Raw genomic sequence first — 16,396 nt, 5'->3', positions numbered from 1 at the left:
TTGTCTTTTTTCCAGACTACAGCTGTACATAAATGAACCTTTGATCTATGCACAATATTTTTATTCAAGAAACTCATTGAATAAAATATTGTTTGTGACCCCCTTTGCTTTACCCTCTTTTTTTTGTTTCCTGGCTTTCTCTTTCTGATGGATTTTCACAGCAAAAAAAGTCAAAGTGAAGGGCAAGTATCTTCTTGTTGCTCAATTTCTTTCTGTTTAGTGCAGTTAAAATTTTCCACTTTTATCTTCATTCCTATTGGATACTTTCCTCTGTGCTCCTCACTTGTTAGAGTTTCCCACATGAACATTGCATATTTGTTGTAATAAAAGGGGGTGGAAGGGATATACTTGTATCTTCCTAAGTGACCCATTTTACATTCACATTGTCATTTATTTCCAGTCTGTGGGATTTTATAATTCTCCATGCTGTGGTTCATGTCATTGATATTATGTATTCACAGTTAATATAGCTTGTGCATGAAAACCTTTTTAAGAAACTAAAGTAATGATAAACATTTGTGACATTTTAAAAAAGTATGGATCTTGCATTTTTATAGATTTCACTTCTATGAGATCTTGTCTGTATGATGTTTATTTAATGGTAAAGTCTTAAGATTCACAAGTATATTAAAATATGAATGTCTCCATTATTTTTTACTCTGTTCAAATTATAAGTACTTTTTTCCTTGTATTATGAAACTGACCAATGTAATCACTAAAGTTGTTAAAATACAAGGTGAGTGAGTAGAATAATCTTTCACTATTTTACTTTGCTTACTAGCTAATAATTTTAAAGTGTCGTCTTCTCTAGACAGGTACTCTAGGCAGGGCTTAGTTTGGTTTTTCTAATACTGAAATTTCATATCTGCAGATTCAGAAACATTGAAACCTGAACACTTTGAAGAATCTGGTTATACTTTTATAGCACCAAGGTGGGTTGATTTCCCAGTCTTACACTTAGTATTATTAAATAACATAAGAAATTTATATGCATAGCAAATATCATAATATGCTTAAATTGGATTTTTAAAAAATACTTGATTTAACTCAATTATAAGGGCAATTATTTTTCAAAGTATCAAAAGAGAAAATGTATTTAGGTACTTGGGTAACACAAACACTACATAAATTAAAGTTAGTAGTGACCAAGAAGAATCTAATCCAATAAAGACAGAATCGTCTATTTCATTCTGCAATCCATTTTACTTTGTGCAGTTATACAGCATGTAGGAAATAGATGCTTGCTATACATATATATATATATTAATCTTTTTCCCCCTGATTTATTCTTGTTACATTATATACTATAACATCTACCTCCTTTTTATGCATAAACTCAGACACAGTCCCAACCACACTTCTTTCCTATTCTAACAACAACTACTATTATAATAACATACTTGTACCACCTGAGAATGAAAAAAAAAACAGTTACCCCAATGACCCTGTAAAGTAAGCAGCTAGAGTATCACTTCCTCTGTTGAACACAAAAAAAGGAAACTGAAACTCAGAGAGGTTGCAGAACCTGTGGATTATCACAGTTCTAAATTTCTGAGGTTGAATTCAAACCAAAAACTTATGAATCTTAATCTAACACTTTTTCTGTGAAAATCATTTTTATAGACTATATTCATGAAGACTTGAAATGTTATCACCTTTAAGGCAGAGTTGTAGATCAACTACCCTGATCACTATTAATCTATTATTCAACAAAATTTCATTTAATCCACTCCTTACATAATGAAAATAAAAAGTGAAAGGTGCTCAAGAAAGTAGAAACAGAATTTCTCAAATTTCACTTAATAAGATCAGATGTACTCTATCATTTTATTTCCATATGTAAATCTGAATTAGGGTTATTTGAAATGTATCTGAGCTCTCATTTTGATGCTACATGAATTTTGGAAGCACTGAAGATTCATCAACAGTTTAGAACTTAAATATAGTACAATGACATTTTCCATTATTGCCTAAGTATTTAGCCTTGTATCCTTAGTGAACAAATAAAATTCAGCAAACATTGATTATAGTGCTTCCTATGTATAAGTCAATGTGCTAGGCATTATGGATACAATGATAAAATAAGACACTTACTATCAAGACCCACAAACTTACTATCCACAAACATTATGATGAAACTTAAAAATGAGAAGTAGTAAAGAGTTCAAGTACTGAGAGATTTTGAAACTAAATACTCAATTTTCCATGAGAAGATGTGAGAAAGCTTTGTGCAAAAGTTGACACCTGAGCTAGATATTTAAGGAAAGGAAGGACTGAAACCAGAAAAACAAAAGGAAGGCAAAATCTTTCTAAGCTTGAGGAAGGTTACCACAAAAGTTAGAAAGGGCAGAGAAGAGCAAAGAATTGTATGAATATAATACATAACTTAGGAAACAGGAGAGTAAGCAAAGTGGCATTGTGTATTTTTGTTTGCTTATTTTCAATCTTTTGTTCTAAAATATGGATTGCTGAAGTAAGGAAGGAAAGGAATATATTGGGCAAATGAGAATATAAGAATATTGAAATATTGCAATATTTTTTAAAGAAAAAAGTAAAAGAAAGTTATGTTCCTGCAAAGTTGAAGAGGCTCTCAAATGCCATATTCTCTTCTTTATCTGATAAACATTGAAGAGCTGGAGATCTGGGGATAGGAGAGTAATTGGCATGGTCAGACTTGTTTTCAAAGATTGATTTGGCAGTTTATGAAGGAGGACATAGAGCAGAGACTGGAGACTGAGATAAGCATCAGTATTAGTAAGTAAACTTAAAATAGTTTTGATTATACCTGATGAGGTTTTAAACTACTATAGTAGCCTTTGTAATACAAAAAAGAGGATGTATGTAAAAGAAATTTCAGATTTGTGTATTGAAAAAAAATTAAATTTGCAGTCAAATAATCTAGGTTCAAATTAGCTCTCTTAACTTACTAGCTATTACTTGAGCTAGTTATTCTCTCTCTCTCTGGATCTCATTTGTCCCCCTCTGTAACCTGAAGTGGCTGGGTTAAATTATCTCTTTTAGTTCATGTTGTTATTGAATACTTAAACTGGAAAGAAAGATTTGGTTGAATGTCAAAGGTGGGAGAAAAAGAAGAATCAATGATTATTTTGTATTTTGAACTACGGTACATGGGAGACAGGGGAATTAGTATATTGGGTAGGACTTTGGGAATTCTGTGCAGTTTGAGCAAATTGATATTGAGATACCAGTGAGATATATCTAGTGATGTTCAGTGAGCAGACATAATGAGATAGGAACTCAATAGGACTGGAGATGCCAACTAGTGAACCAATTGTATCAAATGATCACAGCAATGAGAGCATATGATGGTATGAAAAGAGGAGAGTATGAAAGAAGAGAACTTAAGAACAAAGGCTTAAAGATAGTTTATTGCATCAGAAAAGGGAAAAATGCCAATAAAGGGGGAAATGATTAACAGTAGAACTGTAACTGCTTTAATGTCACTGAAAACAAGGCTGAAGAGAATATAAAGGTAGAATAATCAATAAATGTTCAAATTTTTCTCATCTCTAAAATGTAAGGCACTTTAATTATAAGAACCCTATAGATTAAGGACTGAATGTTGCCTCACATTTTGGAGATGTCTAAAGTCACACACCCAGACTTTTAAAACAATTAGTTGCTCTGCCTCCTATTTCCCACTATTCTATATTATTTCTCCGATAGGATGGGAAAGATGGGAAGTGATGAAGACTGGTATAGGGCCAATGGGTAAGGAAAGCAAAAGTGAACTAGTATTGGTTTCAACAGGAAGAGGGTATAGAAGTCAGACTACTGGGGTAAATGAAGAGAAATACAGTCTGAAGTGTAAAACACTATCTGAGAAATATGATAGTAAAGGAAAGAGGAAAGGTGGTGTTAGCTTGAAGGAGTAGTAAAGTCAATGAAAGATTTTTTTTTTTAAAGATGCAGATATCTGTGGGGCTAAGTTTTTACCAATAAATATGTAATTGAATAACCATTTGTATTGAGGATTAAATAAACCTAGCCCAAAGTTTTTTTTCTTTTTTTCCCAGAGAATACTGTAATGACTTAAAACCATCAGAAAACAACACTGAATTTCTCTTAAACTTCAATGAGTTTATCGATCGAAAAACACCAAACAACCCATCATGTAAGTGTTTGTGCCTTTTGCAAGATATGTTTTGGGGCTGGGGGATAGATTATTTTAATTCTTGCATTATCCCATTAAGTGATAATATTTATCTTTGATTTATTGATTTCTCTAATGGTTCTATATAAAAAGCAAAGTTTTGTTGAACTCTTTTTTCCCCCAAGACAATGGAGTTCAGTGGTTTGCCCAAGGCCATACAGCTAGGTAATTATTAAGTGTCTGAGGACCAATTTGAACTCAGGTACTCTGGACTCCAGGGCCGGTGTTCTATCCACTGTGCCACCTGGCCGCCCAAGTTTTGTTTACTCTTAAGGAACGTAATGAGAAATTTGATAAAAGATACTTTTCCAATTGTGGGCTTATAGTATTTTCAGTGAATAAAAAAAAATTAACTGGATCCAGATTTTTAAAATCACTGGAAAAACTCAAATTATCTGAATTAGTTTCAATTCTGATGTAGTATGATTTAGGCTTACGTTTTCAGGTTGCATTTCCCCCCTTCCAATATTAGGTTTCAAAATTAGTTTTAATACCAGTGGAAAAGGAGAAAAGAGCACACACCACAAGATCTCCATAAAGAATCTTCTCTGATTTTAACTTTATTGACCCCAATTGAACATGTGTCTGAATAGATATGCTTTGGTAATTTTGCATTTGGAGGATAATCATTTGCCTTCAAACATTGTGTTTCAGAGAAATAGGTACTTTGGTTTAAAACCAATACAGTTTTCACTTTCAGAGAGGATTGACTCTTTAGATGACAGGCTATACTTCATAATTCCTAAGAGATATGAACACTTTTATTCCTTGGAAAAAAATCTTAAGATGTACAATTCTTTTTAAAGCAATTTTTAAAATTATAAATAAACTGTTAGAATAAAATGCTGTATGAGAGGGAGAGGTAAATTTAAAAAATGGAAGGTCAAAAATGTAATAAATCTACATTTGTGGATCTGTGATCTCATCATTGTGGGCATTTTGTTCTTTACAGACAATTCATCCATACCATCTGAGTGAATATAAAGCAACCTCAATCCAAATAAGAATATTCTTTTTAACACCGATCCTTGTCTCCTCCACCCCATCTTCCAGAATTGAATACTGAGTAATACTTCCTGATACTTAAACTTGGCTTAAGTACATATCTAAGAGTACAAAAATATTCCAGGGTCAGCATTACAGCAATATAGCATCCTTTTAATATTGGAAAGAGTTTCAGTGGGAAACAAGTGACTTAACAAACATGAATATTATGCTAAGCCCACAGAATATTAATAAAAAAAGTATAACCAGTTCTCAAAGACCTTTCATTCTAACTGGGAAGACAACACATATAGGAGGTTTCAAATTCAAGTAAGATGAAATAGTTCACGTCCTTAAGCGTGGCAGTACTGCTCCCATACAACCAAGATCCTTCCTCTTTAACTAATTCATTACTATGCCAATTTATTTGAGGTTTTTTTTTTTGAGAAGTATGGTCATTTGTTCCATTAATTACTTCCTAGAAATAAATAGGTAAATGAGAAGTAACATTCTATAATATAGGGGTCTCATAAGTTATGTCCCAAGTACTAAATACCACCCCAAACACCTGTAATTTGTAGTCTGTTAAACAAAAGGAGGCAGTGAGCAGAATTTGATCTTCTGGCTGATATCTGTCAACCCCTGCTAATGTATGAAGTGCTGTGTTGTTCAACATTTCAGTTGTGTGTGACTCTTTCTGAGACCATTTGGTGTTTTCTTGGCAAAAATACTGGAATGACTTTCCATTTCCTTCTCCAGCTCATTTTATGGAAGAGAAAACTAAGGTAAATGGGGTTAAGTGACTTGCCCAGATTCACACAACTAGTTAAGTGTTTTGAGGTCAGATTTGAACTCATGAAGGTGAGTCTTCCTGACTCCTGGCCTGACATTCTACTCCCTGTGTCACCTAGGTGCTCTATTACAGAGTTCTACTTTATTTCAAATTGTCTTGAATACCTTCTTTCTCTGTGGTCAAGGGCAAGTCATTTAAGTTTGCTAAGGCTCTGTTGATTCTCTCTGATATATTTATTAAGCAATAGATGATCTGTACCCTGTATTGGTGGAAAGAATTCTTGTAATGATGATATTCTCAGTCCTTTATAGTGAAATATAGCAGGAAAAAAGTTTAATGAAAATCCTACCTGATGACTGAGATGGTTAGTGATGGTTGCATACAAACCTCCGGCAAATCATTATCAAATATTGATTAAATGTTCTCTATGTGACAGACAGTGTTAGGGGGCTAGGCATACAATTGCAAAGGGGAGATATTTTATGCCCTCAGGTAGCATGCATTTTACTACACATTCATCTTGCTTATATCAGAGATGTAATCCTAAATATTAGTTTTAAAGAGTGGGCAGTATGTTATCCCTTCTGGAGGGAAAAAAATTTTTTTTGTAGTCAGTCACAACCTGGCATTATGGTTAAATTTAAAGAAATGAAGAACCATATCCCCTTTCACCTTTTACTATAAACATCTCACAATACTTAAATTTAAACCTAAAAAGGAAGTTTATCCTGGAGATTGCTGCTAATCTTCCATTTTATTCTAAGAGCAGAAAGACAAAAATAATTCAATTTATATAGTGTTTCAATTTCTACAAAGTCACCAGACATCCATGAAAAGTAACTTATAATCCAAAAAGAGCAGGAATATTTAGGAATCTTGAACCAAAGTTATACTGCCATGGTTAATCTACCTTGATAAGTTCTGAGGCCATGAACTCAAAAATAAATAAATAAATAAATCCTATTTTGTTCTGTTTATTATGGAGCTTACACTGTTTCCTAAAGACTTCAAAACTCATTCATAATAAAAGTAAGAATCAGACTCACTATATTTTTAAAGTATATCAGTAGAAACAATGAATCATAAAAAAATTTTGCTACCCAAGATGATTTATAAATAAGTCATTTTTAAATAATCTATTATATTAAAAGTATTGATATTTCAATAGGCATAAACACTTTAAAGAAAGCAATCACATAGCTTGTTCACATGAAAGTTAGTTCACATTCACTTGGCATATTAATTATATATAAAGAATTCTTATCCCTAATAGTTAATAACAACCTTATAAAAAGTTTTTTTTTCCATATGTACCCAGAAAAATTTTTTTCTATATTTTGATTTATATATAGGCAAGGCTTCCTTTCACTAACTAATACTTTCAAGTCCTTCCAAGATAAAGCTACGCTTTTTGTTTCTTTCTACATATAGGGATACATAAACTCTGTGGTTTTAAGCCTGGGATTTGGTCCTTAAACCCTTAATCTAATTTGATACTTAATCTCAAAGAGGGCCAGTTGACATTTACCCCACATCACTTTTACCTGCTCCAGATTGCTTTCACCCAATCTTCTCTCTCTGGGAAAATATGCAATCCTGATATTTTAGAAGCATAAAATAAAAATCAGTCATGGTCACCAGGCCATAAGGACAAGTAAAATATTCACATGTAATTGTTTTAAAAAAAAATAACATAATAGATTGCATTTTTTCAAACAGATTAGGTTTTCGATAGTGATTGACAATACTGGCAATCTTCTATATTTTCTTGTAATTAATGTCTTACCTTACTGATCAACAATAAAAGTCATCACTGAAAACAATAATAGTCAGTCATAGTCAACCAAAAGTAGATGAGTAAGAATTTTTTTAAAAAGGAATTGCAGTAAAATTTTATTTTGCTATATTAAATCGCTTTACAAGAATAAGCTTATCAGTGGATGTAGAATTCTCACAAGACTTATTTATTATTAAAGCTAATTTATTGACCTATGAAAATGTCTTCATAATTACTATATCAGATATTTATGGTTCAGAATGAATGACTTAAAGAATGACTCAATTCCCAGAACCAGTGTAAAAATTTTATTATTTATGAGAAATGATGAGGAAAGTTTCAATAAATAACACTTAAGGCTAACAGTCTCTAAGTGTGGGTGTGAGTTAGCCACTGCAGTGGTCACATTAAGTACTATATAGTGACTGAAAAACTATAGGCCTGTAGAATAATTAAAACAAAGACAAGCTGCTAAATTATTGATAAATTTATTTGCAACATAAATTATCAATGATTTTCCAAATAGAGTCTTCCATAAAGTGAAAAGGATTTCTTGAGTGGCAGAAGTGTTGGCAAATATCAGATTAAATTTAATCTTCTGAAGGAAACACTATACCAAAAATGCCTTTATGACAATCAATAAAAATTATTGCTTTAAAATTTGACTTTCAGTAGTCAGATTCAGATCATTTCTCTACTGAGGAGAGTAGATGATAGAAAAAAAATCTCTGCAAATATGGCCTCAGTTCCTTGTCTAAAATGAACACGAAGGAATATTCAATTTAGGAGGAGAGTCTATGCACAATACATTGGAGAATTGATCAAATTATTTAGTCACTTGCTACCCATTCAATATTATATTCTAATATGGTTTACAAATTACTTATTCACTCTAGGATTATTTTCTCATCTGTAATATGAGGGGATTAGACTTAATGTCTTCTAAAGTCCATTTGAATTCTCAATCTTCTGATCCGTTGACAATTTCATAAGTGATATTATCGAGTTTCAGTGGTATAGATCATTTAACCCTGGGTAAAATAACTGCTGCTTATGGTTCAGTTATAACTGAATAAAAAAGATAATAAAGCATACATAAGCAATTACTTTTTCCCTTCCTTCTTCAATGGGGCATTCTGAATTTGATTAGTTAGGTGGTTTTTTTTTTTGGATGTTGTTTTTGCTTTTGTTTGTGTATATAATCCACCTCCAATGCCCACACAAAGAGAAATAGCCAAACTAAAAAGAACATTTGTATGTGTCAAGAATTCTTATCTGCATTGAAATTTAACATTGTAGTATAAAACAAAAAAGAGAAAGGGGGGGAGGAATGTGACAGAAAATCTATTGGGAAAGTGAGCAGATAATGAATAAATTCCTGAATAATATAACTTGCATTTTTTGGTTGTTTTTTTGACTTACTGGTCATGCTTTGGATATCATTGTCCATTGATTTTAAATATTTTTTAAAGTATTTGACTCAGTAGAAAAAATAATAAAGTGATTTGTCAATACTTTGATAGATCTGTGATTTCTTTATTACCTGTCTACTTAGTCATACTTTGTTTCTGGGAGTCAAGAAGACTAATTTTCCGGAGTTCAAATCAAGCCTCAGACAATTTATAACTCAATTCACTTAACCCTGTTTGCCTCAGTCCCTCATCTATAAAATGATCTTGAGGAAAAAAAGTGACAAATCTCTCTAATAACTTTGTTAAGAAAAACCTCAACTGGGGTCACAGGGTTAGACAAGAGTGAAAAATAACTGAACAACAACACTGAACCATACATTCTTCAAATTAACAAACAAGTTATAGTTTTAGATGTATTATACATGAACTTGTTTATAGTATGCTTATTTTTAAATTTTTGCTCTTTTACAATGACATCAAAACATTTTTATAAACAATTCTATAAACAGATAAAGAAGTAGATGGTATAATAAGTAGATATTACATATAACATAAACAATAGCATTATTCACTTTTTAAAAAGTGCTTTTTTGAAAATGATACACAATAATGAAAAATGCTCATAATTTTAAAAAAATACTAAAAAATAGCAATATGTAAAATGCTATTTAAAATAAATCATAGTTATATGGTGTCCCTTAATTGATTTTTATAGAAGACACTGTGTGATGTAAATAGCACAATTCAAAATCAAGTCTTCTTAGATGAATTATGCATATTTTTGTTAGGTAATGTGGATATGATCAATAGAGTATTGCTGGATGCTGGTTTTACAAATGAGCTTGTCCAAAATCACTGGAGTAAGCAGAAAAACCTGTAAGTATTTTTTTTTCTTTTTATATAAAATTTCATTCTTCACTTCTGGACTTTTGCTATGAAATTCTTGGCAGTAAAGCCATATAAATTTTTAGGACTGGACTTTTTGAGATGCTGTGTGTCCAAGAAAAACAGAAGCAACAACAGGCATTTATTTAACATTTGTGGATGCTTAAACAGATCCAATCCATTTTCTGTGTTAAATAAAGTAAATGCACATATATACACACAGCTATACTAAGCAGAATTCTGTTAAATGTATAATTCTCTCTCAATTCTCTTTTTTCCCCTGTCTTTAATTGTAGCAAGGGAGTAAAAGCTCGTTTTGTTGTGACCGATGGTGGAATTACTAGAGTATACCCCAAAGAGTAAGTCAGTATGTTATCTTTTATAATGAAATAATGAGAAAGGCGCTAAGCATATGACAAATATTATTGAAATATTTCAATAGCAGACTATCATTTCCTAAAACTGCTGTTATCAAATTAACTTCTCTTTCTGGGAATATACAATGCTAAGATCATTTCTAGAAGTGTTTATATTTCCTGAGTGAAATTTATTCTTGTGTTGAAACAACTTGAAACTAGTTTTACATGGAGACTGTGCATGTCTAGGTTATATCAATTATCACAGTTGAGTAGAAATTGGCGCATCATTGTTTAATTCTTAAAATTGTGGTTAACTTTCCATGACCCCATTTGGAGTTTTCTTGGCAAAGATGCTTGGAGTGGTTTGCCATTTCCTTCTTCAATTCATTTTACAGATGAGGATTAAGTGACTTGGCCAGGGTCACACAGTTAATAAGTGTCTGTGACCAGATTTGAACTCAAGACTTTCTAACTCCCTACCTGGAGTTCTATCCACTGCACCACCTAGCCGTCTACTACTATTCAATAAGAATGCAATAGATGGGGCTCTCTTTTTCTCTGTGTATAAGCAGATTGAAGGTTGTATAAAGTAGATTAAATAGTTAAAGTGGTCAGAAAAGGTGATTCATTTCTATAATTCTACCAGTAAGTGGATCGCTTGAGTTCTGAGCTACAGTGGGATAGACCAGTCAGGTCTTCTACTATATGTGGCATTATCATAAACCCCAGAGAATGGATAAACCAACCAGGACAGAAATGGGGCAGGTCAATGCTTTCCTACAGAATAGAGCAGAATTGGGTCAATGAGAAGCCCCTACACTTGCAGCCTAAGTGAAAGAGAGAAGCAAAAAAAAAATGTTATTAAGGCAGGGTTTTTTTTTTTCCTCTTTAGGGCTGGAGAAGATTGGCAAGAAAATCCAGAAACATATGAAGATAGTTTCTACAAACGGAGTCTGGATAATGACAACTATATTTTCACTGCTCCCTACTTTAACAGTAAGTTATGGATAAGAATAAGCATAGGCAGAGATTATCTGGTGCCCCATACCTTTACAGATGAGAAAACTGAAGTACAGAAAGGCTAAGTGGCTTGTCCAACTATCACACATATGTAATATGTATCAGAGCTGGGGATAAACCCTAATTTTCTCAATTCCTTCAAGACCTGTACTCTCCATAGCTGTGTACCATGTGGACTGATATCACAAAATATTCCATTTGAAGGATTTCTGAAGAGGTAAATATAGTGAATAGTTAACTGATACTTTTGTTAACAAGGTGAAGGACAAACCTGGCATTTACATTATTATCTGTCTCTGTAAGCAATAAAACAGTATCATTCTGGTCTCAAGATGAATTGAGCAAATTTACTTGTTGAAGACATATTACTTCTATGTGTATTGAATTAAATATCTATAAAAAATTATAACTATTCACTGAATATATAAGGACATTTAAATTTATCTACCAGTCTCACAATTGGCCATGTTAAAATGATTTTTTTTCCCCTGTACCACAATCCTTTGACTTTAGAAAGTGGATCAAGTTCCTATGAATCAGGGATTATGGTAAGCAAGGCTGTGGAGATATACATTGATGGAAAACTTCTCAAACCTGCAGGTAAGACTAAACCTATTTTAAATTTTCATAGTATCACTGAAGTTAAATGGGAAATAAAATTATAATTGGTAATTCTCTGTCCAGTGTGAATGGGTAGGTCATCACAAAGCCTACATATATTTAATTAAATTTCCTAGATGGAAAGTATTATGAGATCGTTGCTCTTTAAAAGGTCACCCTTTCATTTATGGTACATCATACATGAAATGGCAAAGAAAACAAAATTTTACTTTGTTCTCAGGCTCCCATTTCGGTATCCTGTGATAATCTGCCCCAATTGGTACCTAGTATAAGCCCTGATATTTTTTCCTCTAAAAATTCTCTTCTATCTATTAAACTGTTTTCAGGAGATGATCTAATAAGCTTCTACAATTAATCTGTTACTTTGACTTAGAATAATCACTTAATCTCTAATTATGAAATTCCAATTATTTCCTTGTCAGTGGAAAAGACAAGTAGAAATTATAGGTAATGTCTCTTTATAGTCTTGCATTGACTATAAAATCACACCAGACTGGTGGTTATCTAGTCCAGATTATTCTTGAAAATAAATGAGTTTTCATTGTTTTTGAATGTTCTTAATTGACTGTACTAAATAATAAATAACACAAATGTAACATTTTCCATTGATATAATGAACCAAATCAATAAAAAAAAATGTCTCTTCTTTGGGAGAGGAAGAGAGAGCTACCATGTAATTTTTTTGGGGGGGAGGGGGCAATTCTTAATGTGGAAAATATAACCACCAATGCAAATTACCAATTCTTCTATGACTTCCTGCCTTAGAGAACTTCTAAGGAACATGAGCATAAGTTAGAGGGAAAATTTGAAACCAGGTGTTGACTCCAAAGTACATTAGTCCTCTTAAATCAAAGTAAAATGAAGATTCCAGAGAATCACCTTAATTTTGATCTCCTTATTTGTTATCTAACAGAAATTTTCAGAATGATAATGAATTGGGAAAGATAAAATGTTTTAATTTACCTCTTTCATTTTTTAAAATTAGAACAAAATTAGGAAAAATAGGATACAGGGAAAATCTCTAAATTGATGTGTGGACATATGTTTATAATTTTTCAGTTGTTGGAATAAAAATAGATGTTGGCACCTGGATAGAGAATTTCACCAAGGCCTCAATAAGGGATCCGGTAAGAAGATGATTTGTTTAATGTTATAATGGGAGGCTTATCAATCTTACAATAACATAGAAATTGATTAGTTCATAATCAATAACTAAGATTTTTCTCTCTAGTTGTTAGAATCTTTAATGAGACACATGATTCATAGAAAAAAATAAAATTTAATTTCCCTGTGGTAATAACATCTTCTAGAATATCCTTGACCTTAGTTAGTTGTTGTTCACTCCAGATATGTCTGATACTTCCTGACTACATTTGATGTTTTCCCTGGCAAAGATACTGGAAGGATTTGCCATTTCCTTCTCCAATTCCTTTTCTAGATGATAAAACTGAGGCAAATTAAGTTAAAGACTTGCTCAGGGTGGCACAACTAGGCATCTGAAGCCAGATTTGGACTCAGGTCTTCCTGACATCAGACATGCCACACTATCCATTATGCAATCTAGTTGTCTCTGACCTTATCTATTGATGTTTATTAAACCTATATGCTTTCATTATTAAAATATAGAACTATATAGTCTTATAACCCTCATTAGACAGGACAACTTTAAGACTTTCTAATTTGCCTTTTCTTTTTTGGTTTTGTCCTAAAGAGCTCAGATTCATTTAGATTAACATAATTGCTTACTGTAATATACTATTATTGGTGAAAAAACTTTTAAAAACTGGTATGAAATGATATGGTATTAATAATATTTCTCTTTTTCAGTGTGCTGGTCCAGTTTGTGATTGCAAAAGAAATAGTGATGTAAGAATACTTTTGAAAATAATATTTTCAAACCATATAACCATTGTATCCATCTTCTTTAAGATAGATTTATTACTCATGGGACAAAGCCATTAAAGTCAGATTTTTCTGTGAATCTTTAAACTCAGCAGGGTTGAAAGTTGTTTTTTTTTTTCTTGTAACTATTAATGAAAACAATCTTAACTCATCTCTTAAGTAAATTTAATAAATACAATTTCCATCTTGCCTTTAAACTTCTTTATTAACTTAGTATATATTAAAACATTTTAACTAAAGCCAAATTTCAAATCCTAACTTGAGAATAAAAAAAGATATCCTCAGAATTGAAATGAATCTTTCAGAGATCACTCTCCTTCCCTTCAAAACTACCCCAATGTATTTTGCAGAAAAACAAATGTAAGTAATTTTTAGATTTGCATGAAACTGTACCTGTCTAGATCATATCAGTTATCATAGTTGAAAGAAGTTTATCATATTAGATAGTGATAATCTCAAGAAAAAATAGACAAGTTTTAAGAAGGGGAACATTGTAGAAATGGGCAAGATAAGAAGTTTTATTTTGCACCTGTTGCATTTGAGAAACCAATGGCTCATCTAGTTTTGATGGTGAATTAGTCCTTAAATGATAGATAAGGTTAAGCATACAATTTTGGGAGTCATTTGTGATCACTGAAATCATGGGAAGGAATGGTCTCAAAAAGACAGAGAGAGCCAGTCTTGGAGGACACCATATTTGGGAAGGTCAAGAAAGTGATAGACCAGCAAAAAGAACTAATAAAAAGTATTCCTAGAGGGAAGAACGAGAACCATGACATGGCCAATGGAACCAAGGTAGGGAAGAGAACCCAGGATTAGCAGATAATGGGCATCCAAAATAAATAAACAAATGAATGAATAAGGGAGTGATGATGGTCACTCACTATCTTGTTAAGACTATTTAATTGCAGGTTTAGACTAAAGGAATGGACTTCAGAACAGTAAGTAACATAAAGTAAGAACATGTGAAATACAAGAAAGGAAAAACAACATGTTTAAAAAGAGTAGCATCAAATTTTTTCAAAGATAAATTTAAAAATTGTAAATGATGTAAATTTTTTAAAATCACAAATAGGGTAATGGGATGTATTATCATTCACAAGAAAAACTATTCTAATTATCTTATAATCAGAGAACCAAAAAATAAGGATAGATAAAGTGAGATCAGTTAAGAGCTTTTTGCAATAGTCTAGTTTAGAAGTGATGCAAGTGTACATTATAGAAGAATGTATGAAAGTGGAGACTTTAAGAAATTAGGATCAGTAGGACCATATAACTAGTTTGATAAGGGAATTAACTAGAGGATAAACTCAAGAAACCAGCAACAGAAAAGGAAAAGTTTGGAAGAGGGCAAAAGATAATGCACTGCATTTTGTACATGTTGATTTTAAGGGTCTAGTGAGTAGTTTACAGTGGTAGTGTTTATTCATGAGAAAGAGCATAGCACCCTATATATTTAAGAGTCATCTTTAGGTTGAATCTTTTGCAATTGATGAGAGCCCCAAGGGAGAGTGCTGAGAATCTAAAAGGAAATTATAATTAATGGAAAGGAAAAGGTAATGATGCATGTAGCAAAGAAGCATGAAAGGAAGAATCAAAGTTAAATGACTATTGTTATGTATTCAAACACTTGCCCATGTAAGTTAAAATAAAATTTATTTGGAAACAAAATCATAAAATTCATCTCAAAGCAGAATGGGAAACCTTGAGAGGTATTATCACTATTAGCAATGAAGTGGATTTTGGATGACTATTTGTTAAAAATATGGCAAAAGGGTTTCCTGTTCAACTAGAGACTAAACTTCTGGGATCCTTTTCAACTTTGAGACTCTATGATTCAAACTCTCATCTATTTGTAGATATAAACTTATTTTCCAGAATGCCAGGGAATGGACTAGACAATATCTTGTAGTCCCTTCCAATACTAGAATTCCCTGCATATTAGCAATTTTTTTCCCATTAATCAGAATCACTTGAAATAATGAGAAAAGATGGTCAGTTGGGATTTTCTTTCTGTTTCTATTGTCTTTATCTTTTTGATTTATTAAAATAATTGCATCAAGGTTCAGAGCATTTATAAAACTTCACCATTGGGTTGTATTTTTGTAGGTAATGGATTGTGTAATTCTAGATGATGGTGGATTCCTTTTAATGTCAAATCATGATGAAGATACTAACCAGGTATGTATTGTCAAAGATTGATATACTAATCCACTGCTTCATGATTTAAAATTTAAAATGCTAATTTTAAAAGTTGAATAAGATTTTCATAAATGAACAGAAAGTTGTTCAATTAAGAAATAAATATGGGGCGGCTAGGTGGCACAGTGGATAAAGCACCGGCCCTGGAATCAGGAGTACCTGGGTTCAAATCCGGTCTCAGACACTTAATAATTACCTAGCCATGTGGCCTTGGGCAAGCCACTTAACCCCATTGCCTTGCAAAAAAAAAAAAACCTAAAATAAAAA

At 32.1% G+C, this 16,396-nt stretch overlaps 1 protein-coding gene across 1 annotated transcript in view; it reads left to right on the top strand.

The window, feature by feature from the left end:
- CACNA2D1 (calcium voltage-gated channel auxiliary subunit alpha2delta 1) overlaps window positions 1-16,396 on the top strand; it is a 157,839-nt gene that overhangs the window by 114,868 nt on the left and 26,575 nt on the right. The window contains exons 19-28 of the mRNA XM_074195298.1: window positions 162-182; window positions 872-932; window positions 4,038-4,135; window positions 9,929-10,016; window positions 10,322-10,384; window positions 11,277-11,380; window positions 11,918-12,004; window positions 13,085-13,152; window positions 13,853-13,891; window positions 16,037-16,108. Coding sequence (XP_074051399.1) covers window positions 162-182; window positions 872-932; window positions 4,038-4,135; window positions 9,929-10,016; window positions 10,322-10,384; window positions 11,277-11,380; window positions 11,918-12,004; window positions 13,085-13,152; window positions 13,853-13,891; window positions 16,037-16,108 — 701 coding nt within the window. The remainder of the gene's footprint in view (window positions 1-161; window positions 183-871; window positions 933-4,037; window positions 4,136-9,928; window positions 10,017-10,321; window positions 10,385-11,276; window positions 11,381-11,917; window positions 12,005-13,084; window positions 13,153-13,852; window positions 13,892-16,036; window positions 16,109-16,396) is intronic.

This window comes from Macrotis lagotis, chromosome 7 (assembly GCF_037893015.1).
Source record: "Macrotis lagotis isolate mMagLag1 chromosome 7, bilby.v1.9.chrom.fasta, whole genome shotgun sequence".
Lineage (NCBI taxonomy): Eukaryota > Metazoa > Chordata > Mammalia > Peramelemorphia > Peramelidae > Macrotis > Macrotis lagotis.
Note: the sequence above shows the minus strand (reverse complement) of the source record. Positions and strands in the feature narration are given on the sequence as shown.